This window comes from Gallus gallus, chromosome Z, assembly GCF_016699485.2.
Source record: "Gallus gallus isolate bGalGal1 chromosome Z, bGalGal1.mat.broiler.GRCg7b, whole genome shotgun sequence".
Lineage (NCBI taxonomy): Eukaryota > Metazoa > Chordata > Aves > Galliformes > Phasianidae > Gallus > Gallus gallus.
Window position 1 is genome coordinate 26,266,951 of NC_052572.1, and position 24,166 is coordinate 26,291,116.

General features: G+C 39.5%; 1 protein-coding gene across 4 annotated transcripts in view; it reads left to right on the top strand.

Annotated features, from left to right (window-relative positions):
• The window catches only part of DOCK8 (dedicator of cytokinesis 8), an 83,056-nt gene that overhangs the window by 41,998 nt on the left and 16,892 nt on the right, over window positions 1-24,166 (top strand). For 3 of the 4 annotated variants that reach the window (XM_040656265.2, XM_040656267.2, XM_046905728.1), the window contains 19 exons: window positions 201-339; window positions 1,913-2,014; window positions 2,744-2,839; window positions 3,954-4,188; window positions 5,107-5,271; window positions 5,758-5,933; window positions 7,365-7,460; window positions 8,732-8,827; window positions 9,587-9,736; window positions 12,144-12,257; window positions 13,287-13,442; window positions 15,196-15,335; window positions 16,174-16,343; window positions 17,894-18,039; window positions 18,745-18,927; window positions 19,623-19,758; window positions 20,252-20,339; window positions 22,371-22,467; window positions 23,696-23,830. In XM_040656265.2, coding sequence (XP_040512199.1) covers window positions 201-339; window positions 1,913-2,014; window positions 2,744-2,839; window positions 3,954-4,188; window positions 5,107-5,271; window positions 5,758-5,933; window positions 7,365-7,460; window positions 8,732-8,827; window positions 9,587-9,736; window positions 12,144-12,257; window positions 13,287-13,442; window positions 15,196-15,335; window positions 16,174-16,343; window positions 17,894-18,039; window positions 18,745-18,927; window positions 19,623-19,758; window positions 20,252-20,339; window positions 22,371-22,467; window positions 23,696-23,830 — 2,620 coding nt within the window. The remainder of the gene's footprint in view (window positions 1-200; window positions 340-1,912; window positions 2,015-2,743; window positions 2,840-3,953; window positions 4,189-5,106; window positions 5,272-5,757; window positions 5,934-7,364; window positions 7,461-8,731; window positions 8,828-9,586; window positions 9,737-12,143; window positions 12,258-13,286; window positions 13,443-15,195; window positions 15,336-16,173; window positions 16,344-17,893; window positions 18,040-18,744; window positions 18,928-19,622; window positions 19,759-20,251; window positions 20,340-22,370; window positions 22,468-23,695; window positions 23,831-24,166) is intronic. The other variant, XM_040656266.2, reaches the window with a different exon arrangement.

A 24,166-nucleotide genomic window follows, 5' to 3' on the forward strand; every position in this document is an offset into this window, starting at 1 on the left:
TTATCCACTTTGCATCAAACTCTTCCTGATTCAAAACTGTAGATAGATCATAAGTGTCCACAGAGGTACATACTTCACTTGCATGACTTATCTCAAGGCTGTTTTTAGGACTTATACATTTCTTATAACCATAGCATCTGGGAGCCTGCTGATAAATATGCCTTCTGCTCTGAAATATGCATGGCATTTTTTTTAAACAGGTCTCCTGACTTTTATGAAGAAGTGAAAATTAAACTGCCAGCAAAACTCACAGAGAAACACCATCTATTGTTTACATTCTATCATATCAGCTGTCAGCCAAAGCAAGGAGCATCTGTGGAAACTCTCATTGGGTATTCAGTAAGTGATATAAATGTGTGTATGTATGGGGTAGGGAGGGGAGAAGAGAGGCTAGTTGTGTGGGTATGTGTCCCATGCAAATAGACTCTTTGCTTATTGAGGATTTTGCCATGCATTCCCTTTCTGCTTATGGTAATACATCGTAACAAGTAGAAGGCTGTAATATCAGTTCACAAATACTGTAGGGCGTGCTCATACATCTGTTAAATGTACAGACATAATAAATTCATATGCAGCTTGTGCTTTTACATCCTAATTTTATAACTGTACATTGGTAAGTATCTTTGAAGTTGGTGAATTCACCCACAGAAATTAAGTATATGCCTACATATTTGCAACAGCAATGCTTTATTTTAGAGCTCTTAATTGTTAGATTCTATTTGCTGAAAAGAAAAAAGGCAATTAACTGTTATTTACTATTATCTAACATGTTCACACATGACGTAACATCTAATATAATATTTTGAATTAAGTTTTATATGGCATATTGTTTACATAAAAACTGTCCTTTACCCTTGCTAATATCAAAAGCCACAAAAATATCTAGACACTAGAATTCAGTTATCTTAAACTCATTTATCTTCATGTTGAAATTAGCATGGTTTTTAGCTTGAGAAACGCATATTGTAGCATAGGGTCATTTTTCTTTAAATATTTCTTACTGGAGAAATTTTAGAATATGAAGAAAGCATAGATGATAATAATACTTCAGATATGAAAAAGTTCTAGTGCTATTGAACCATGGAACCATACAAATACTATCTGTGTGTTCCTGCTATGTGGTTTGTATGCTTTTGATTCCAGTACTGTTAGTCCTCTCAAGCAGGCTTTCTTCTGTGGATAGATGCCACAAATGCGTACTCACCTAAACATGATATGTTTCTGCCCTGTGCTACTCCACAGCCTCTTTCAGATTTAAATAGGAGCAAAAAGTGTGTCCAGATGTCATTACAGAGTTCTGATGGGTCGTGGCCTTAATCTTCAGAGTGGCAGTGACCAAAATGTTCAATTCATCCATAGCAAAGCTTGAACTCTGTTGATTTACTTCACAAAACTATAGGATGACTTGGGTTGGAAGGGATCTTAAAGATCACCCAGCACCAGCCTCCTGCCATGGGCCAAGTTGGCAGCCCCAGATCAGGCTTCTCAGGGCCCCATCCACCCTGGCCTTGAACATCTCCAGGGGTGGGATTAAAAAACAAACAAAACAAAAAAAAAAAAAAAAAAAAAAAAAAAACCCAAAGATCGATCTGTTCAGGCTAAGTTATTTTTCAGATAAACGCATCGGACCTATTAAATCCTTCTGATAGGATTTATTAGAAAAACATATGTCACACATGAAAAGCTCTCTGTTTTCAAAAGGGTTTGTTTGTAAAGCAGTCTTGTATATTTTTCTACAGTAGCTATCAGTGAATTTAAAATGCAAAGAAATTACTGTTTAATGGATTGGAGCAGAGAAACTCAGGTCAATATCTCATTTCTTTTTCTGTTGAATATACATAACAGATTAGATAAATAGCTCTAATCATATATAGTCATGAATATTGCTGCATTTTCTCTTCATTTGTTTCAGTGGCTGCCAATTCTGTTAAATGATCGTCTTCAAACAGGACATTATTGTCTTCCTGTTGCATTGGATAAGCTGCCATTCCACTATTCAATTCACTCTCCTGAGGTAACAAAGAAAATTATGAAAATACAATGTTTTTGCAGTGTAGAACAACATGAGTATTTTACAAACCAACATTGCTGTCTGGTTTTGGACAATTGCCCCTTTCTGTACTTTAAAAGGGTAAAGCTCTAGAGAAAAATGTCGTTGTTACTTTCACTGATGTTATTATTATGTATTGTTAAATTGTGTTTTTTAAAGTTATTAACTCAAAAATCCTTGTAAATTTGATTTACACATCCTCACATCCTCACATTTGATTAGAGTTTGTCAGATTCATAATTTGCTTTCTTTCACAAGATGATTTGCTTGTTTTTTGTGGTAGTGTGGGAGAGGAAGGTTACATGGATTCAGGTGCTGCTACTAGAGCAGGAAGGTGCCCTCTGAGCTAATATGGCGAGTAGAAAACTGCCTCTGTGTTTAAACTTGTACCATGTCACTAAGGGGTGCCTTTGGCATGCATTAGCTGTGAACTTCTAACCAAAGAAGATGCAGATTCACTCTGTCTATTCTAGGCATCCAGCTGAAGTACTCCAAATTTCCCTCTTTAAGGAATAAATTTCTCTTCATCTGGCCTATGAGAATAAAAGGACACCTAGCTATGGTCCTCTGTGCTGCACTGAATTAGATACCTAAAGTGAAGTGAATAGCATTAAGATCTTAGAGACCCATGTCAACAGACTTTCTGTTAGATCATTAAAAGGCAGTGATTCCTGTAATCCTTTTCTATCACAGAAAGTTCCGTCACAGACACCACCTATCAAATGGGTTGAAGGACACAAAGGTGTTTTCAATATTGAAGTGCAAGCTGTTTCATCTGTTCACACCCAGGTAATGCATCAAAAGCAACATGCAACTGTAGTTTCATTTCAAAGGGGATTCATATGCCCATTCTGACTGAGGAGGTTTGTGAACTGGAGATCTTAAGCCCTCACAGGTTTGAAAACAAATGAAAAGTTCCTGCTGTCTTACAGCTGTGGAAAGAACCTGATTATTTTCAGTTAATGAAATCCACTGATTTACACTCTAAGCAGCAAGTCGAATCAAACAATAAGGAGCCTGGTTTCCTCTTAACTCAACAGAGATCTGATGTGAAGAACGCTTGGTAGGGCACAGTGCCAGTTTCTGCAGTGTGCATCTTCTGTTCTCTGGGGCTAGCTCAAAGTGTCCAACAGCTGAAGGAAAGCACAGCATCTCCGCTCACTCAAGGGCTGGCTAGGCTGCCATAACACTCTACACGGATGGCAGCTCAGCCATCCACGCCAAATGGTATAGGGATGCTAACTTCATGCTGAATGAGAACTTTGAGATTTAAGATTCTGATCACTTAAATGTGGTAGAAAATTGAAGGCTTTCCATTTTTATTGGGGTCTGAAGCACAACAGCTTTATTTTGTTCCTGGTATTGCACAGTGTCTCCTACATCATCTTGTTCTGGTTAACTCTGATAGCTACATCCAAAAAAATGGAAATCTGGTGTCTGAAGCAAGACCATCCCTTTACAGCATACTTTTTACATACAAGTAAGACATATTTATAAGGCACATAACTTATATGTAGCTGGAAGTGAGACTCTTAGATGCAGGTGAATTGCTCAGGTTGGAAAATACCTTAATAAGTATAATAATTAAAAGACTATAGACCTCTGATGTGAGGTCTAGACCTCAGAGTTCTACCAGAAAGAATAAACAGTATAATTTACTGCAGACTTTAGCTTTTCTGCCTTTAATCTGATTTAACCACAGTCTGAATCTGAGCCAGCTGACAAGGAACAAACAAAACACTGTGGCAACTGACTTCGAAATTGGTCTCTAGAGCTATCTGCCTCTGTAGTCCAGGAGCGTATGAGTATTTTCTCTCCCCATTAGATGGGAATCAAGCTTTGCTTATCAAGTAGCAGGCTGAATTAATCAGCTTTGTTAACTGTGAATGCACTATATTTGCAGGACAATCACTTGGAGAAGTTCTTCACTCTGTGCCATTCTCTGGAAAGTCAAGTGACCTTCCCCATTCGACTAATGGACCAGAAGATCACTGAGGCTACACTGGAACACGAACTGAAACTCAGCATTATCTGTTTGAATTCTTCACGACTTGAACCTCTTGTTTTATTTTTACATCTGGTACTAGATAAACTTTTCCAGCTGGCTGTACAGCCTATGGTCATAGCTGGCCAGACAGGTATTTTCATCCTTTACTTATTTTCCTTGGTACCGCAACCAAACTAGAGATGTGAAAAAGTTTGCCATATATCCAGGGTCTCGTTTATTCTTTGGGTAGTCCAGAAGTAGTTGGGCTTCTCTGGACACAGTTTCACTGCACAGTTTAATCAGATTTGATGAAATTGTTTGTCCTCCTCTTCCCTGCACAAATAAAGCTCTGAGACTCCCTTTCAGAAGTACTTTAAATCTTATTAGTTACTTATCTGGAGATACAAGTCAGAAGCAGGATGGTGGTGTAACTGCTTTGTGAGGAAAACAGCAGCTAAATAACTGTTCAACAGCTGATACTGATTGCACTATATCCTCCCAAATATCTTTAGCCAGAATTGGGTGGACACAAAAACAGGATGTAGTCATGCACACTGATGTTTTTCTGTTTCTGAAGCTGCCAACTGCCCATTACCTATGTTAAATGTGGAAGAAAGGCATACTTGAAGACAGTGGTGCAGCTGATTTCCTAATTAATTTTGGTAGCCAATATTTGTCATTCACTAAAATATTAGAAGAAGAGACAGGTAGCTTGTATATTTCTGTCAGCTGGAGAAGAATTGATATTATTGGCCTTCAAGTAGATATTTTTTAGGAAGTACCTGAAGGCTGCTAGAAATTGTCTTGAACAGTTAGGGTCTGCTTTTACATAGCACCATGTGGTGAAGTAGTAGTGATTGGGTTGAAAGTGAGCCTGCTGAAAATGGGTTATTTGTTTATGTAGACTTCATGTCTGGCCCAGCGTAACTGTTGCTGTCTGCGGCTGTTAATCTGCTAAGGAGTGATTTAAAGCGTGTACAAATTAGTTATTATTCTTATAAGGAATGCCATTATCTAATTATGTTATTTCCTTCAGGGCTGAGACTAATTTTTGGCTTTTGTTTCACAGCCAACTTCTCACAGTTCGCTTTTGAATCTGTGGTTGCAATAGTGAACAGTCTCCACAACAGCAAATACCTGAGCAAAGATCAGCACGGGAGGAACTGCCTCCTGGCATCGTATGTCTACTACGTATTTCGCCTGCCAGACCCTCAAAAAGAAGTGCCAAAACTAGGTAATATTAGTGCAGTAACAGCAAAGAAATTCTTTTCTCTTGATACATACTACTCATTGTGTTGCTTCTGAGACATAGACAACTGGCCTTCAAAAGAGCAAATCAGAACTTCTTGTACCTAGGCTGCGCAGCTTTCAAACATAGCACTGCTTTGGCTCATGAATCTTGTCTTAATGTACAGCAGACTGAAAAGAGTTGATAGAGGGAAGAAAGAGCTACTGCAGCAGTGCTACTGCTCAGAAAGCCCTCAGTCTTTCACTACTCCATGCATTGTCAGTTTGTGTGTTGTAGAATCCCACAACGCCTGTACCTTGTGATTCAGTGCCTATGTAATTTAGCAAAGCAGTTGGTGATGAGATTTTTGTAAGCTCTGTGCTCTTCATACTGCTGATGCTGTGCAGCACTGAGCAGAGCTGGCTCGAATCTCATGTTAGTCTCGTATTACTGTGCCCTTCGGTCTTAGTTCAAACATCTCCCCGTGGGCAGGTGCAGGGGGCAGTGCTGCTCTGACGGAGTCTCGTTATTACACATTTGGGCGCACTTCTGCAGTGTCCGTCGGGAGTAAACTCCTGCAGAGCCGAGTGATAAGCTGCAGCAACCCTGACATCACGGTTACACAGACAGCTGCTGATGAAGAGGTCAAAAACATCATGTCGTCCAAGGTAAGAGAAGGAGGGAAACAGATTTCCTAAAATACACTGATAATTTATTCAGGTTCCTTCTCTCTCTCTCTCTCTCTCTTTTTTTTTTTTTTAATTGCTATTTTTTATTCACAGAGCCTGCTTAGTGGTAAATAACTTCCAATTTAAAAAAATAGTAATTAGGCAACATACATAACAGCAATCCTGTGATTTGATACCGTCTACAGCACAGATGCCCTGTGCAAATTCTGCATAAGAGTCTTTCCAGATAATAAACTCAGCCACAGAGTGAAACACAAACTTCCTCTTTGTTATCCAGAACAATGTATGTCACCAACAAATTGCAGGGTAGGACAGGAGGAACTGCAAAGCAGGATTTTGTTTCTTGTTGGGCATCAGATACTTGTTGGTCTGCAACACCCTGAGTTCTTCTCAGAGCTTTTTGAGGATAGCTGTGTTCTACTCACTGAGGAGAACAAAATCTTAGCAGGAGCAAAATCAGTAGGAGCTCAGAAGCCCTGCCTCTCACAGCTGTAGGGTTTTACCCCTGTGCAAGGAGGCTGCTCTGAGCTGCAACCCAAGCAGATCCTTGCAGCATCTCAGAACCATGTACCCCTTCCTTTTTCTATGTATGTGGAATACTGCTTCTCAAGCAAGTTATTTTCAGAAACATTTTGAGGTTTTTTTTTTTTTTTTTTTTTTTTCCCATTGCATAATCAGGTGGTTTAATTTCCTAAATTAAAGCATAACTAGTAAGGGGCACAGAATTTGCCAGTCTATGTGATTTGTTTGTATACATACTCACCCATAGCAATTTTTAATAATGTAGATTTGAACTTAGTATCTTTATGAATTTCATTCTGATGTAGTGTGCCCTAAAAAAAGGGGGAAAAAAAGGAAAAAAAAAGAAAAAAAGAAAATATCTCAGGGTGTTGGTTTTGGGTTTTTTGTTTGTTCGTTTGTTTGTTTTTCAAATCAGTACACAATTAAAACATTTGATATTACAGCTTTATCACACTGAAAAATTAAAAATTTATAATGCTTAGGCAGCTACTGACATTTCAGTGCCTTTTAATTGGCATCACTTTTAATGAAAGGAATAATCACAGGTTCTAGTTAATTTAGGACGTAGAACTACCTAACAAACCCTAACAACAGTTACCTTCAGAGGGTGAATTTCAGTTTCCAAAACACAGCTGTGGTGCTAAAATCGGGCACATGATGGCAGCGTTGGCATTTGTGGTCTCTTGCATCTGCCAAGTTCAGGTGGTCTTTGGCCCCCTCTGGGGAAGGGAAGAGGGAGGGGGAGGAGGGGAGAGAAAGACACATAAAAAATGTTTGGGTGAACATCTGTTTTTACCTTCCAAGAAAACACGGCTTTGATTTTTAATCTGTTAATTGGCTTAGGCTATGCATTAATGTGTGTGTCTGTTTCTTCCGGCCATTCTCCAGCCTGCGGATCACAGCTCCAGCCGGATGTCATTTTACATTGAAGGAACAAATGACATGCCAGGTGTTTGTACAAACCCAAGACCATCCAGTAAAAAGGTAGCCTACTACTGAGTGTGGGAGTGACAGATTAACAGAACCTGGAGCCTCCATAAGCAGTGCTTGTAATTAGCATGAAATGAGGAGAGGGACAACAAAATAACAACCAGTTTTACTGAACAGAGAGTTTGTGATGGAAAATTAAATCTATCCGTAAATATTGCCCAAACATTTCTGACTTTGCTCTGGAGTCTTTGGATTCTTTTTCTGGGACAGATTTAGACAAGTAGCAGCCTGCCTTGCTCTCTTTCTCAGGGCACTAAGACCTCTGTGTTTTTTCAGTGCTGTTTCCCTCTGGATGCCTGCCTTTACATGTTGCAGTAAATTGCATTCAGATATATTTGCCATTTCTTTCTTCTGTAAGGAACATTTTACTTTCCCCCTTTCTGTAGCATGTAGAATCAAGAAATTCCTCCTTATTCTGAGTCTGCATTCCCAAACAGCTTTTTTACAACATAAAACATATCACAGCAGATAGCTAACTCCTCCAGAGCTGTATCTTGTGTTTGGCACTGATCAGCAGGAGTGGCTTTGGATGAAGAAACGGGGGAGAAACTCTACAGCGGGCAGTCTATAATCTATGTTGCAGTTAAGAGGCACTTCTTTCTTATTTTTGTTTATTGATTTGAATTAGGCCAAAAAAACATAAGGGTTTATACCCAATCTAAATCTTGGCTAGATTTATGTGTCCTATTGAATGTAAATAGGCTTAGAGATTTCACTAACTTTATTGTTTGTATCAGGAATAGATAATAAATGTTACAGTACATGGTTAGTCTGGATTTGAATTTTCTTAAAGTTTAGGTCATTGGGACTAAGAGTCTTCTGGTTGCACATCACTGCAAAGAGTAAGGTCTTTAGCTACGCACCTCTGTGAAAACTCTGCTGCGGTTGTTGTTGTGTCCTTCTCTCCCACCGCAGAAATATCTTCTGTGTTCTCTCAAAAACACAGAAGCTCTCAAGAGGGAGAGGAGCATGTGACTGTTCAATGCAGGCACACAGCCAATACTCTGAGGACAGACCAGAGGCATTTTCCAGTTCAGATGTCCAGGGTTCTGGATCCACAGCAGAATGAGTCCTAAAGCTCACAGTGCTATTCCTTATGTGTCATTTTAGCCAGATCCTCTTTTTTTCCTACAAGGCTGTCCAGATGTTCGCATCTAGCTGCTCACTGTCCATTATGGGGGCTGTTAAAGTGTTGGGAGTTGGTTGAAACTGAAAGACGAGTTGGGTGAAGCACCATTTCTGAACACTTTGTGTTTATTATCTAGCATTTCCACGAGGAGCTGGCACTGCAGATGGTGGTCAGCACGGGTATGGTGAGAGAGGCTGTCTTCAAGTATGCCTGGTTCTTCTTTGAGCTCCTGGTAAGATTTATCAGTGATGTTTTGTAGCAAGTTGATGGTGAAATGCAGGCGCAGATTTAGTTGGACTATAATATCTTCAGCTAACCAGCCCCACTATGATAAGAAGTTCCAGATAATGGAAGCACAACTGAAGAATTCTCTGTATTCACCCCTGAGAGCTTTTGCCAATTAAATCCCACACAAACTATGTGTGCAGTGGTCCACAGCTTGCAGAAGTCTGGGTGACAGACATCAGAGTGAGCCCTTCCCTCCTTTTCTGTGAATACCTGCTCCTGTCTCTTCCCCTTTGTTAATAACATATGTGCAGTAGCAACATATGTTGTTAACAAAGGTTAATAACATATGACAGTGTCACAGAGCCTTGAGGTGACTGATGTCACTGCAAGTTTTGTTGACATACTGTTTTCCCCTGGAAACATATATACAACATGAGAGATCAAGGAGTAGGAATTAATTCCAGAAATGTCCTTCCCTGACTGTCATCACAAAGGGCAGAAGCTACAGGCAGCAGGGGCAGGGTGCAGGTGATCCAACCCACAGCACTGATCATGAACATGAACAGGACTATCTGTGTTCAAGCCCTAAGCACTCTGGTGTCCTTGCCAATAAAGGTAGGATTTATCAAGGGACTCCAAGGAAGATGAGAGTGACTATGTTGAGGGAAAAATAGGCAGGAACTCTTATTCCATTTACTAACTTAGAGAAGAGTTTTATCTCCACTTTGTTATATTTTTCTCTTTTTTCTTTATTGCTTTGCAGATAAAGAGCATGGCTCAGTACGTTCACAGTATAGAGAAGCAAGACAATGTACGAAGAAGCCGATTCTCTGACCGTTTCAAAGACGATGTTACCACTATAGTTAACGTGGTTACTTCTGAGATTGCTGCACTTCTAGTCAAGCCCCAGAAGGTAAAAGCATGAAGAAAAGCACTGTGGATTCTTGCTGTTCACGCCACATCACGCTGAGCTTTATTTAATTCCATTGCACTTTCAGGATCATCACTGGAATTAGACTAAAACTGAGGCTGTAGTCTTGCAGAGATCATAAGTGAGAGCTGTGACTGCAAGGGACAATCTTGTGCCCTCCTAGCAGAGAGTTTGTTTTTATTCAGACGGAGGTGTGTGTGGGAGGGAATTCCCTTTCCCTGAGATAGGAAAGACTGAACTCTGTCTTTCAGTAGCTGTGCTGCTTTATGCCGGGTTGTCTAGGGCATCAAGATGCACCCATGTCTAGCATATTCCTTTAATCTCCTTTTCCCATTACACTCATTCCTACTGAACAGCATTTTTCCCCACATTTGACTTCCCTGACTGCAATATGAGGTCAGTGTTCTTCCTGCAAAACCCAGCTATGAGATACCTAATCCCAGACCTCTCTAAAGACACACTGGCCACATGAAACTCAAAGACAAGAGATAAACCCTAAATCCTATGTAATTCTTTCTCCTGGTATGCTTTAACAAGTTCCATTGGCATAATTGATTATAAAGCTGAAAAGATTATGAAATGTTATTTATATTTTAACATCAGTTCAGTTAACTGATGTCACTGATGCTATTCCCCAGAACATAAAATAAAGGCAGTTTATGTGTCTGCACCTGTGCTGTCACAGCCAGCTTATTTCCATACCCCACAGCTGCCAGAGGCACTGTACATACAGGGCAGTGTGTTCTGTCACAGGGCAGATGGGCTGGAGAGCTGATCTGCCAGTCACTGCTCAACCAGCATGGGTCTTAGTCCAGTTCTCTACCTGTGGCTAGCTGTTCTGTCAGGGAACTGAAACTAGTGAAGGGCCTCAACGAGACAACTGAGGACAAGAAATGGAAGGAGTCACCATTACGGTCAACCAGAAAGTTGTTTCTGAAGCTTCATCCTTTGCTTCATCCTTTGATGTGCTTCTGTAATATCCACATGCCCAGAAAACATTTCCATAGAAATCTTCACATCAGTGAATATACTGTGTGATAAAAATATGCTACATTGAAAATGTTTTAACAGATCTGTAGGTTTTGCTAAGAGATTAATATTTTATGCTTTCTTCATGAGAAATGCACAGGTTTTTATGGGCTGTTAATTCAGTTTTGATAGAGTTAGTAGGTAGAGTCTAACTATGTGTGAAAATTCTGCTGCAGTGTTTTCAGAATTAAGGTCACTGATTAGTTGTATGGAACAGCAGTATGTGACGCCTGTCGACGTTTTAAATCCACAATGTAATATTCTGTGTATTTCAGTACATGGTTGAGCACATTAGATTGTCCTGGGGTTCTGCAGCAATATCACTGGCTTACTGTAGACTACCCTGTAAGCTAGTGAAAAGCTGTTTTTTTTTTTCAGCAAGTATTTTCAGTAGGAAAATACTTTGCTATGTAAATTCTATATTGTAGATTCCATATGAATTCTATATTCTATATGTATATACATATATTCCTGAATGGCAATAGCAACAAAAAGGTTGAAAAATGAAAAATTAAGTCATAAACATCCTGAGGTGCTGCACACATGCTCTCACTTGCCAGAGACAGTGATAGCATTTTTCTTAATCATCTTGTTTGTCAGTCTTGAGTGAACTCACCTGAGGGCTCTGAGGGGTGTGCAGACCCCACAGGCACCTCCACGAATTCTTCTTGGTAAGGTACAGAATACTGTCACGCTGTTATAATTTGAATTGGTATGTCTGAAATAGCCTTATTTTAGAGGATACTTGCAGTTCTTTGTGTGTCTCTAGTAATCAGACCATTTGTAAATACAAAGTAGTTTAGTTGCCAAATGGTAAAGCCCACAGACTTGTCATACTCATATTTTTTCCTATCAGTCTTAGACATGAAATTTGTAAACAAAACACTTAGCATTGCATCAACAGAGCTAGGGCAGATCTTTACTAATATCTGAAAACGGTATTTTATGTTGAATGCCTAAACAAATTTTCAGTACTGTTAGAAGTTCAATTAAAAAACAAATGGGTGGGAAGGGCATATAAAAGTTTGGAGCCCATAGGAAGTTCAGAAAAGCTCTCAAATTCTATTTCAGCTGTTATCTACACAAAGATTTGCAAAGATAAGCATGGTCATTCTCCTGTTCCATTTCCTCTCCAAAAGCAGTAGCTGTTGAAATAATACACATAATTTTAACAAGATCATTTAAATTAGACAAGTGAAACAGTCTTTTCCTCTCTGTTCCACAATGTTTCTGGAAACTGTTCCCTACACTATTTTTTATATTCTAAGTGATACTAACAAGTCCTCCACCTTTACATGAGTTTTATAAATTGTAAGTGCAACTTTACCCCCTTCCCCATTTTTCTATTTTTTTTTTTAAGGAAAGTGAACAAGCAGAAAAAATTAACATCAGCCTGGCATTTTTCCTGTATGATCTTCTTTCTTTAATGGACCGAGGATTTGTGTTTAATCTCATCAAACATTACTGTAATCAGGTAGGTGTTATGCATGATTGGGATTGTGCTGGGTTTATGGCTAGTCTTGTGCTCTGTTCTCTTTGATCCATTTATCCATCAAGATCCTTTGAGGTGTGTTAAAGGGTAAGGTAAATTTCCTATTTCCTTCTGCATATACAGAGACTTTACACCTCTTTTGATGTGTGGTCTGCAGAAAATAATTTGAGTGGAGGTTAGGATTCTTTTAGAAATGCCATACCTTTCACTGTTGCTGAGCGTCCATAGAGCCACTTTTCTTCCCTTTCTTTTTTATGTCTCTTAGCAGCAGCCTTTGGATCCCCAATGTCTGCACATCACAGATTGAAGAGCTTTTGCACTCTCACCAAAATACTGCTGTTATAGGCAGTATTTAGATTTGGGGTGTTTGGCCAAAATGATCCACCTTTGTCTCATTACTTTACAAGCCTCCAAAATTAAAAATAAATTATGTTTGCAAGGTGCTAGTATTAAATTATTGTTGTATTCAAAGTGGAAAGCTTTACTTCTTTCTTGTAAGTCAGTATACCTGTTGCGGCTTTTCTGCCAAAACAAGCAAAGCTGTCAGCTAATGGGAGATAGGAGAATTCCAGGTGTCTGCCAGCATCGTTTCCTACAGTATGTGCAAAACCCTATTAATGTTAATGGCAGTGTTATTCTGAAGGGAGATCACAAGACTACCGGTTCTGTGTTCACTAACATGACTTTCAGTGAATTTGCCACAGACTCAACAAAGTTTTGTTTGTTTATCATCCCAGTGTTGAGCAAAATTATTGTATTGATCCTTTCTTGGGAAGCCAGCAAGTCAGCCATAGAGGTAAAAAAGACACCACCACTGCCAAACAAAGAGCAACTAATGGATGGAAAACAGTTAGGTACAGGGAGCCTGGGAGCATTTTAAGGCATGATGGGATATTTGGCTATGTTTTTTAAATTGACTGTTTCTGTTTCAGGAAATAGGATATTTCACTGCATGGTAATTTAAATAGCAAGTACCAGTAACAAGGCACTTACTTTCATTTGTTTTTCTAGCTCTCAAACAAGCTGAATTCTCTTTCCACCCTGATTTCCATGAGACTGGAGTTCCTGAGAATTCTCTGCAGCCATGAGCACTACCTGAATCTGAACCTCTTCTTCATGACCTCGGCCTCTACTCCAGCGTCCCCCTCACCCTCTTTGTCCTCACAGGTAGGCATCCATCAGCCAATTTTAGGTGGTCTTCACCTGAATAATGCATGTTGAGAAATACTTCTGTTGCTCTGTATTCAGCTGCTTCAGTTAGAGTTAATGAGCCACCACTAGATCAGGGATAAAAGGGGCAAAACTGTAAAGACTAAAGGACCAGTGCTGCAAAACTGAGCCTACACTAGTTAAACCTTAACGTAGCACAAATATGTTTGTGGTAATGCTTCAGTAGACCCCTCTAGAAACACGTAAAAAGAAAACGGTTCTTCATGCAAACATAAAAAAATCTTAAAAGAACATGGCTCTGCAGGTACAGAGTTGATTGACAGGCATGCATGGATACACAGCCACTAGTACATATTTCAGTATCAGTGTGTGTTGTGGAGAACTATCAGGTTTTCACAAGAGTTTTGCTTAACTCTCACACTGGATTTCAAAGAGCTAGAAATAGAACTCCTCTGCTTGTATGCGAGGAGACAGAAATCTTCCAACTGGTACTAGCAGGTCAGAGCTGGGCAGGCACCGGTTTGATCATTCCTTCCTTGAAGCAACACCAGCTCTTCTTTAGGAGTAGCCTGTGAAGTCCAACTGCAGCAAATAAAGAAGGCTTCTGAAGCCCTTGCATGATTTAATACAGTCACCGACCACCCTTGCAGTAATTCTGATCTGTCTGCAAGAGTGCTACCCAGCTAATGTTAGATTTTCAATAAGAAATGTGGCTTTTCAAATAAATCTTCTGGAATTGATGGAGAGAAGCCAAATTCACTCAATCACATAAGGATGCTCTGCACCTTACTGTTACTTTTCAGAAACAAAGTGCCTTCTGCTCAAGTTTTAAATGGGAGCAAGTTAAGCTAGGTCAGTATAAAATGTAAGGCTGCTCAGAGATGTGGGCTTCATTTGAAACATGCTGGAAGATATCTTTCACAGTGTGGTATACTGCTACTTCACGTGTTTGGTTTTGGGGACTATTCCTTTGTGACTGACATAAATATTGGGAGAGAATATTGAACAATATAAATTAAAAGCAAATTTCAGACTTATAAACCCCAGTAGCTTCACTGGAAAGTAGAGTCTAAGAGTTATGTTCACCAGATCAAGGTACAAAAACATTCCAGATGACCTGTGGCACCTGTGATTGGAGAAGCTAAGAAGTCCACAAAACACATATAGCAGCAACTTTCCATTCCTGCACTAGCCGTATATCAGCCATAGCCATAAGTTACAGCAGTTTGAAGGCTGCTCTACATTATGCCAGCTGCCAGCAAGCTCAGCCAAAATTTTCCAGTGTGAAAGGAAACACTGTTCGTACACTCTTCCTCACCTTACTTCCATGGTAGACTTTATAGGAGCTGAAGCACTTTTGATGCCCAAAGTCCCCTTTCTACGAGGGGCAGCCTCATCAGCTTTGCAACAGTAAGAACAATGCAGAATTCTAAACATGGGGAAAATTCTGACTTTGATTCCTATCCAAACTGATGAATACAGGGTAGGAATTTTACATCTCAAATAACATTAAATGAATTGTTTGCACAGAATGGAACGGATGAGGTTGCATCCTAGCAAGCAATTCATTTGAAAACTAAGGCTTTTTATTTCACACGCTGATGTTTTCCTCCAAACTTCTTTCAGTGCCTGACAGAAGGTTTTCTCTGGTAAGGGTACTTTGTTATCTGCTTGGACTGTCCTTACAACATCTTTAAGAATGTTTTGTTTCACTGGTCATCCTTTTACTGCTTCCAATATTCTTCTGCAGAACTCTAGCTCCTGCTCCAGCTTCCAGGACCAGAAAATTGCTGGTATGTTTGACCTCTCATCAGAATACCGTCAGCAGCACTTTCTGACTGGGTTGCTCTTCACAGAATTGGCAGCAGCCCTGGATGCGGACTGTGAGGGGTGAGTATCCAAATCTGCAGATTTTAGAATGGGGCCGTGTCAACAGTAGTGTACTGTTGGTATTGTCATAGTTTAACTCCAAGGTAAATCCTGATTCCCCCGAATGCAACCAAAATTACTTAATGTATCATGACAGTGTTGGCTGGAGTTATCAGAAAGAACATTTTCTATCTTTGGCACAGAGTCTAAGAGTCCTGCAAAGCTTCTTCAGTGTTGGCTCCATAAGGAATTACTTCTGCACGAACCTTCACGAAAGTTCATATAAAAGTGTAGTGGATGTTTAGACATCCACTGCAGACAGTCTCACAGGCATCAACAAGTCGATCACACTGAGTCGTGATATAGACTGATTCTGAAGAAAAGGGAAGCGAAAGAATGGTCTTTGCCATCTTTTTCAATGAGTCACTCTAAAACAGCTTTATTGCAGTATGTTGGTGTTACTGAGTAGAAGAGTACTATTTGCTGCAGTAGCGTTGGCTAAATAAACAGAGATCACAGCTCAAAATTTTAGTTGCTTTTCTCTCTAAAACACCTTTTAGCCTAAGAGTTTAGCCTGACTTTGTACAGAGCATGATGCTTTTCTTTAAGCATCTCTCTTCGCCATATTGATTTTCTTATGGGCACTTGATTCATGCTATGGCCATGTAAGACAGCTGTCTTTTGCAGGAAACATGGACCTCTGCTCTGGGTGGGAGACACTGTCTAATGAGTATTGGTGTATTAATTTCCTTCTCCCATGTCCACCTTGTTTCTTAAATCTTTGATCTACAAATAATTTGTACATGACACATTATTGGAGCTCATGGCTTTTTTTGTGTGTGTGTGTGTGTGTTAACAGGATTAGTAAGGTGCAAAGAAAAGCAGTCAGTGCTATCCTTAGCCTGCTGAGTTCCCATGACCTAGACCCACGTTGTTCCAGAAAAGAGATGAAGATTAAAATTGCTGCTCTCTACCTCCCTTTGGTTGGTATAATTTTGGATTCACTGCCACAGCTGCATGACTTTACAAGTAAGATCTTCATTCTTTGTTTTTCAGCCTTAGAGTAACTTGTCTAAACAATCTGACTTAAAGAATTTGCCTTAAGTACTGAAATTCCCCCACAGTCTAGCAAGGTACAGTATTTCTTTATTTCCAGATAACTGGATTTTTTAAAGAAGGGAAAAAATCTAGTGTCCTTACATAGACCCAGTGGTGTATCTATGGAATCTTGCAAAACAAGCAGTCTTGCAGGAAATACTAAGATATAAATAGGCTTAAAAGACAGCAAGGAAGAAAACAAGAATGACATAGGCATTGTGTTACATTACAATTAAAGAAATTGGATTGCATTCCTTCCATTTTTTTTCTGTTGCTCCTCAGGACTCTTAACGTGACACAAAAGTTAATTTCAGGTGAATGTAATCATCACTCAGAAAACATATTTCTATCACCTACTATAACTTTGAACTTCGTTCTCTGTTATTAAGCCTTTTAAAACATTATTGTCTAAGCTGTTTTCTTGATTTTTTTTTTCCACAAAAGTGTTCACATGAAACTGCTGAAAATAGCAATTTGACTTTTTATGTGAGAAATAAAAAATCTTTGCTACTTGGAAAATTGCATTTTGCTTTCATTAAAAAATTTAAAGATTACAGAGAAAAAAGGCATAATCTTTGAAGAATATACTTTTGTCACTGGTTCTGAAAACATTTTTCATTTTGATATCTGGACAAAAGCATACTATTACGAATGTATTATTGGGCTCTTTCAGTCTAATAGTGTGAAAGCATTTATCGCACATAATGTAATTAAATCTCGCCTCATTCTTCTAATGTAAGTATTATCCTTATGTCACAGACTAAAGAAGACGGTGTCTACCAGGGTGTCTGTCTTTTTAAATATCTGCAGCATCTGAGGTTGTTGACCTTGTTCTGAACACTCAGGGATTGGCTGGTCAGCCAATTTCTCTGAAAACTACATCTTGGAAAGCACAAATGGACGCTCAGAATCTAATGAGATTTTTTCAAAGCTTTTACAAACTGGCTGATTCGCTGAAATTGATGTCAAGAACTAGCGCCGAGTAGAAGCTACCAGATGCCTAAAATTAAAATTGTCCTTTAACCTGAAGGCAGTACTGGCTCTGTCAGGTGTTAGCAGACTTGAATTACTTTGCCAAATTTCCCCACGCCTATGCATGGCTTTCATGTTGATCCTTTCACCTGGAATTGACTGAAACTGGACATTTCTTTCTAACTGTTGCACAGTTCTGGCTTAGCTTTGAACTTCAGAGCCAACCACATGTTTCCTACTGCCTTTGCTTTTAGTTCAGCTTTCATAAATACCTGGAGGTTGCTGGGCACGACTCCTTTCCCCATATTTATTTGAACAATTTGACAGTTTTTACAGATGATTCCAAACTGTCTTGCCATTGCTATACTTTTTGCTGCTCAATGAAAATGAACTCTCAGGAATGGAGGTGCCACTCATTTTGTTAGATAACAGCTCAGTGGAAGACTGTGAAACGTGAGCAGCAACAACTCGATTGCTGATGAAGTCCCAATGGGATGTTCTCAATCTAGTTTCAGATGCCCGCAGCGGAAAGGGGCGCACAGGAAACCCAGAAGAAGAACAGGAGTCCGCAGGTGCAATCAGTCAAAATGTGGCACTTGCTATTGCGGGGAATCAGTTCAACCTCAGGAGCTCTGGAACATCTTTGGCGTCCTTGGTATGTCCAGGGTTGTGCCAGACTCCTTTCTTGCATACATTTTTCTCTGTTTTCTCCTTCGTATCCTTTCTTGTGCCTAATAACTGCATTCACAAGAAATTGCTTTCTTCTTTCTGCTAGCCCCTGAAGAATGCCTCGTATTCCTACTGTCATCTTCTCCTTTACTCTTCAAATCTTCTAATTGCCTCCTCAGCAGAAGAGATTCCACTTTTTCTCCAGTGCTTCTCTTGCCATTTGCACACCCAACCTAGTTATGCTTCCAAGTGCTGCCATAACTCCCCTAACAGTTATCATTGCCAGTGTCACCTGAATCCATGGATTTATGGTTCAAGATCATCTTCTTCTCACTATATCTCTTTTCTTATTATTTTTGTTTTCCGTGCAATTTGGCTGATACAACTGGCAACGGGGGAACAAGCAGTTACAGAATATTTTCTTAAATTATTCTAATGAATTTAAAATACATACAGCTAACAAACAGTGATTCTCTGCTTCCTTCTTTCTTTCATAAACATTCAGCTAGTGCCTCTGTCACTAACATACACACATTGACAAAAATAAAATCACTATAACCTGGAAGAGGTTAAATTTACAGAAACTCTACCATGAGATTTTACTCCACTGGAATTTAAGTAACATTACTTCACTTGAATGTCCTCCCTATTTTTTTATCTTTGAACTGACTTTTACCTTATCTGTCTCCAGTCCTACAGACAGAGTGCCACATTAGGTCCTGATACTACTCGCAATCTTCTGATCTGTTTCCTCTGGATCATGAAAAATGCTGATCAGAATCTAATACAGAAATGGATTGCAGACCTTCCATCCATGCAGCTGAACAGGATCTTAGACCTCCTTTTTATTTGTGTTTCGTGTTTTGAATACAAGGTAAGTGAAACATGGCCTGGTTTTGTTGTTATGTTTTGTTGGTTTTTTTTCTTTCTGGCTGTCCAGAGGAAACTTGTTATTGACAAGTGTTTAATTAGCTCTTGTCAAATCTATGCTACAAACAGACATACTAATTCAAAATGACTGAGACCAGCCTTCAAGCAAAATGCAGCCAAAACTTCTGAGGACATCTCACGAAGTTGGTTTGAAACGTATTATTTTCCATGTCCTGAGGGTTTGACAGCTATTTTGGCTGGGGAGTTTATACATATGCTCAAGTCCAGTTGACTAATGTTTTTCAGTTGCAACTGAATGTAAACAGTTGATGCTGTCATTACTGGAGCTATTCTCCTTGTACCTGCCCATTTCATACCAAGGTCCTGGTGATGACACTTGAAGTGTTAGGTCTGGACATCAAGACTCTCCCTCTGATAGAGCTTGTCCGAAATAACCTCTCTGCACTTCAATTTATCTCTCTATAGCACTGAGCTACATCACTATTTTTTATGAACAGTACATATACTACCTTTCCTCATCTGCAACCTTTAAGAAGCGTTTGTATGTTAGTCAATGATATTTATTGCTTTCTATCTGCTCTCCCAGTCTCTCCTGTTGTCTCTGGTTTGGGTGGTATAATCTGGATTTGTGTTCAAAGCTGGAGGCACTGGTGTTGATTGCTTTGACTTTACTTTCAGGGCAAACAAAGCTCAGATAAAGTTAGCAACCAAGCACTCCAGAAGTCCAGAGATGTTAAGGCCAAACTAGAAGAGGCTTTGCTGAGAGGCGAAGGAGCCAGAGGAGAAATGATGAAGCGCTGCAGAATACCAGCTGGTACTTCTTAGCACCTTTCCCCCATGACTTTTGAGAGGATATTGAAAGGTTTTAGATGTAAATGTGTTTGTTGGGTTTTATGCATACTCCTAGTTCTCATCTTTATCTTTCTCTCCCACAGTCCTTCCCCTTGTAGGCTTTTTCTGTTTTGCTGTGGATAAAAATATTATGTTTCAGTTCTGCAATGTATAACTAGGACTGAGATCATCTCAGATGAAGAATATGAAGCCAACTAAAATATGTTAATAAATCTGAGAAATTGTTGTTAGTTTCTAATCAAAAGCCATGAAACAATGTCTAAATTACCAGTGAGAAGAAATTGTTAATATCAAAAGATTTGTTTCATTTATTAAATGGAATTTTTATGCTTTGGTCTTAGAAGACATCAGTAAGTAAGCTGATGTTCAAAAAATCTTAGATGAAAAAATAGTGGAGTCCTGTCCTTTTGTGTGCCCCTGTGCTTTAATCTCAGTAATGTATGTTGCACTTTCAGGGAATGACAGGTCAGCAGGGCTAAATGAAAACCTGAGGTGGAGAAAGGAGCAGACTGAATGGCGGCAGGCAAATGAGAGACAAGATAAGTAAGTCGTTTAATAAAAATATATTGCTTTTATTAGAACCAAACTGTTCTTTTTTCTTTCTTTCTTTCTTTCTTTCTTTCTTTCTTTCTTTCTTTCTTTCTTTCTTTCTTTCTTTCTTTCTTTCTTTCTTTCTTTCTTTCGATCTTTCTCCTCGGATGGTTTTAGTACAAATTCAGTAGTGTCAATCCTTTTCTTCCTCTGTTAATGTGAAAGAAATAGAAAATGTGTATGTAGCAGAAATATCCAACTGTTGCTGTGACGTAACAGAGATCACAAATACTTGAATGAGATGTTTAGTTATCTACATTTTTTCCTTTTGATTATCAGAGTGAGAAACACTAGTCATTGGTACATGCATCATATATTTCAGTGAGGCTTGCTATGACACTTGTTTTGGTGTTGCTATCGCACTTTGCTGTGTGCAATACTGTGGTATAAGTTTTCCACGTTAAATATGTTGGGCTGGATTTGATGTGTTATGTTAGCCATGGGAAGGTGATTCTGTAGTGAACATTTTTCTTGTTGAAGGTTGTAAGTTATGGTACGTAAGTACATTTCACCTTTTGTGCACTATATAGTAGTAGACAAGTGAATGTATAGATTTATGGGAAATGGTAATTTCAAGAAAGATTTGTGCTACTAATAGCATTTTCATATGATACATGGTACTCTTCTGTAAGCATTAAAGTTGTTGCTTTTCTCTAAAGTGACCGTGCATAGATCATTGCCCACAGATACTTGCTTGAATTTTGTCTGTCTGACACACAGGCCACTGTGTGTTCTCACCAATCCAGCTGCTGTGAGTTCCCCCCGTATCCCTCAGCATGTGTGAGTTTGAACTGAGAACACTGGTTTGTGATTGGCTCAGCAACTATGTTCTTGCCACCTCGCATCAGCTGCAATTATCACATGCTTTTTTGAAAAGAAAGATTATTAGTTGGGTATTTATCTGAACTTTGAAAGAATAATCCTTCTGCCCTCTGTCCTAGATTGGAAGAGGTGCAGATCCTGGGTGGATGTTCTTACTTTACTCTGAAATCAGCTTGCTTCCTCTCAGTTTCACTGAGAGGTCAGAGTAAACCACTCCTCACGCAGCAGCTCTACATTACTGTTAAATATAAATATAATTAAAACTTTAAGTAAATCTTCTAGTAAAACTCCACATGTTGTCAAGGCCTTTCTGTTTTACCCTGTGTTCATCACTGTGGTATGTGAGATCTTTGCTCTCATCATTTATGGATCTCCACCCTGTATGTCCCGTAAGGCACAAAGCACATGGCGCAAAGACTTTGCAAGTGTTGCCACTCAGCCTTGAGACCAGCATGTTTTGAGATGGTGACAAGCTGCAGTTACAAGCTAAATTTGGTGTCAGAAAGGATCCAGTCAACATGGTTGATGTGCTAGCTTAGTGGTTGTTGGAAATGGTTCAGAAGGCTATGTTGTTTGCCTAATTTGTTCCGCTCTTACTCACAGTTAGCAATCCATGGCTTGATTATAGCACCATCCTTTTGGCAGGCCTTTCTTTTCTTCGTTACTTTGAGTTATTGTAATTAATAACTGCGCTACTGCTCTTACTTTCTTTTCTGTCCCTCCCCGAAATTAACCAGTTGTGCCCAAAAGGATGGCTCTTTACTTCTCTGGTTTTCTTTTTGGGTGTGATTCCGCTGAGAAGGAAAGGAAAACAAACAGCAGAACAGCTACAGATTTTGAACTTGCTCAGAAGTGTGTTTGTAAAAGTGTTCTTCCAGCCACAGAAAAAAGTGAGATTTAGCCTTAGAGCAGCTCAAATCTCAAACCTTAAAAAGCTGCTTCAGGCCACAGAATGGCTCTTTTCTGAGTGGTTTAGGAAAAAGATCAGTATCAGCTCTCCTGGTTTGACGCTGTAGTTCTTAAGAAATGCCTCCAAACACTGTTGTCATTGTTTGCTCTTAAAGGATCATTCAGCATTTGTATTTTGCCTTTGTTTCGTCAGTAGGTCATCCACCACCTGTGGAACTCCCTTCTTGCTTTAATTAGAACTCTCTTCTGTAGGACAAAAGCAGAGCTAGACCAAGAAGCTCTCATCAGTGGAAACCTGGCAACTGAAGCTAACCTGATCATCCTTGACATGCAAGAGAACATCATCCAGGTGGGAAACTGCAGAGCTGGCTTGGTATCAGTTTCTGCTTTCTCAGAAGGCAGTGGAAGCAAGTCTTTTGTATCTTAGATGGTGCAAATTGTTTTAATTAAAGATCTGCTGTAAGCTTGTATAAAGTCTTGGAGTGGTGAAGGGAAGGCGGCAAGGATGAATGAATCTAAAGACAAAATTACTGCCTTACGCTGTTTTCACAAGCACTTTCTACTGTTAGGGCATGCTACTGTTAATAAAAGGGGAATCTCACCCCTTGTCCTCTACAGATGTGTTTAAAAGCCATTTCAACTGTCTTACCATGATAGTGGAGTTTGGAGAGGATAAGGGAAGAAAAGTCTTCATTTATGTTAGCAATGTATCTTAAGACAGCAGTAATTTGGAACTAGGCTGATGGGCAGCCTTAGGTCATACTCTGAGTGATCCTGTGAGACAAAAGTCATTTAACCTTGACTCTCACAGAGTACTTAATGCAGAGAAAGATCTTCCACCCCCATGGAGTTCTTTTGAAAAGAGATGTGCCCCTCTACAGCAGTGTCAAGAATTTAACTTGCAGGAGTCAGATGCAGCAAAATTTCACAGGTTCTTTGACATCAGTAGAACTATGACACATGACCGTGCTGAGACACTCCAAATTCATAGGTAATGGAGTAGTACTGTTGGAGCAACCCATTCATAGTTAAGAGAGAACTTTGCTTTCAAAACCTACTAGTTGATAAGCATTTAGCTATTAGATCCTTGTAGTACTGGGCGTAACTTTTACATGGCACCCCATTACTGCAACTTATATCCCTTCTGTCCAGGTTTGACCAGAACATACCAGTATGCTTGTCTAGCCAGTATGCCCAGAAATGCATGAGGGAAAAAAGCTGGTGCATGGCCACCACAGAGTCACTCACCAATGCAAGGTGCATGAAAGATTAGACACAAAGCAGGCAGTGCTGTAGGAGTCACTGCAAAAGCTGGCTGCACTTAAAAGTGCATTGAGGAGCCTACAAAAAAATGAGAAGTGTTGGAAACATTTTCCCATCATCTTGTTCACTACAAACCTGTTTTGAGTTCCCTTTGCAGTTAACAACATTAACAAATTAAACAAAAACCAACAACCTGTGGCCTGCAAATCTCTAGATGCATCTTGTGAATGGGAGAGCAGAATAACCAATTCCTACATGCAAGTTCACTGGTGAATTACCTCATACAGTTACTGTTTTTCTCCCTTCATGTGTAGGCAAGCTTTGCAGCAGAGTGCAGAGACAATCTTTTGGGAGGAGTTTTGAAGGTCCTGGTAAATTCTCTTGGCTGTGACCAGAGCACCACTTACCTGACTCACTGCTTTGCTACACTCAGAGCACTCATTGCTAAGGTATGCTTTTGACATGCTTCTGTTTCCATGCTTTCAGTCAAGTTGTTACAGCAGCATTTCCATAACAGAGCTGAAGGTAATCACTCACCATTTTTCCCATGGCATTTGTCCAGTGTGTTTAACAGGTGTAAATATTAACCCCTAGATGGAGGGACTCTCAGAGACTTCTCCAGTTGTTCTAAGATTATCTCATTGACTGTGTAAGGTGGAATGACCAAATCAGAACAACTTTGTGGTTGTGAGTTTGAGCAATTTGCCCTTAAATACAGAAAAGTTACAAATAAAGAGGGTAAAAAAAAAACAAAACAAAACAATTATTTCAAATACATTCTGATT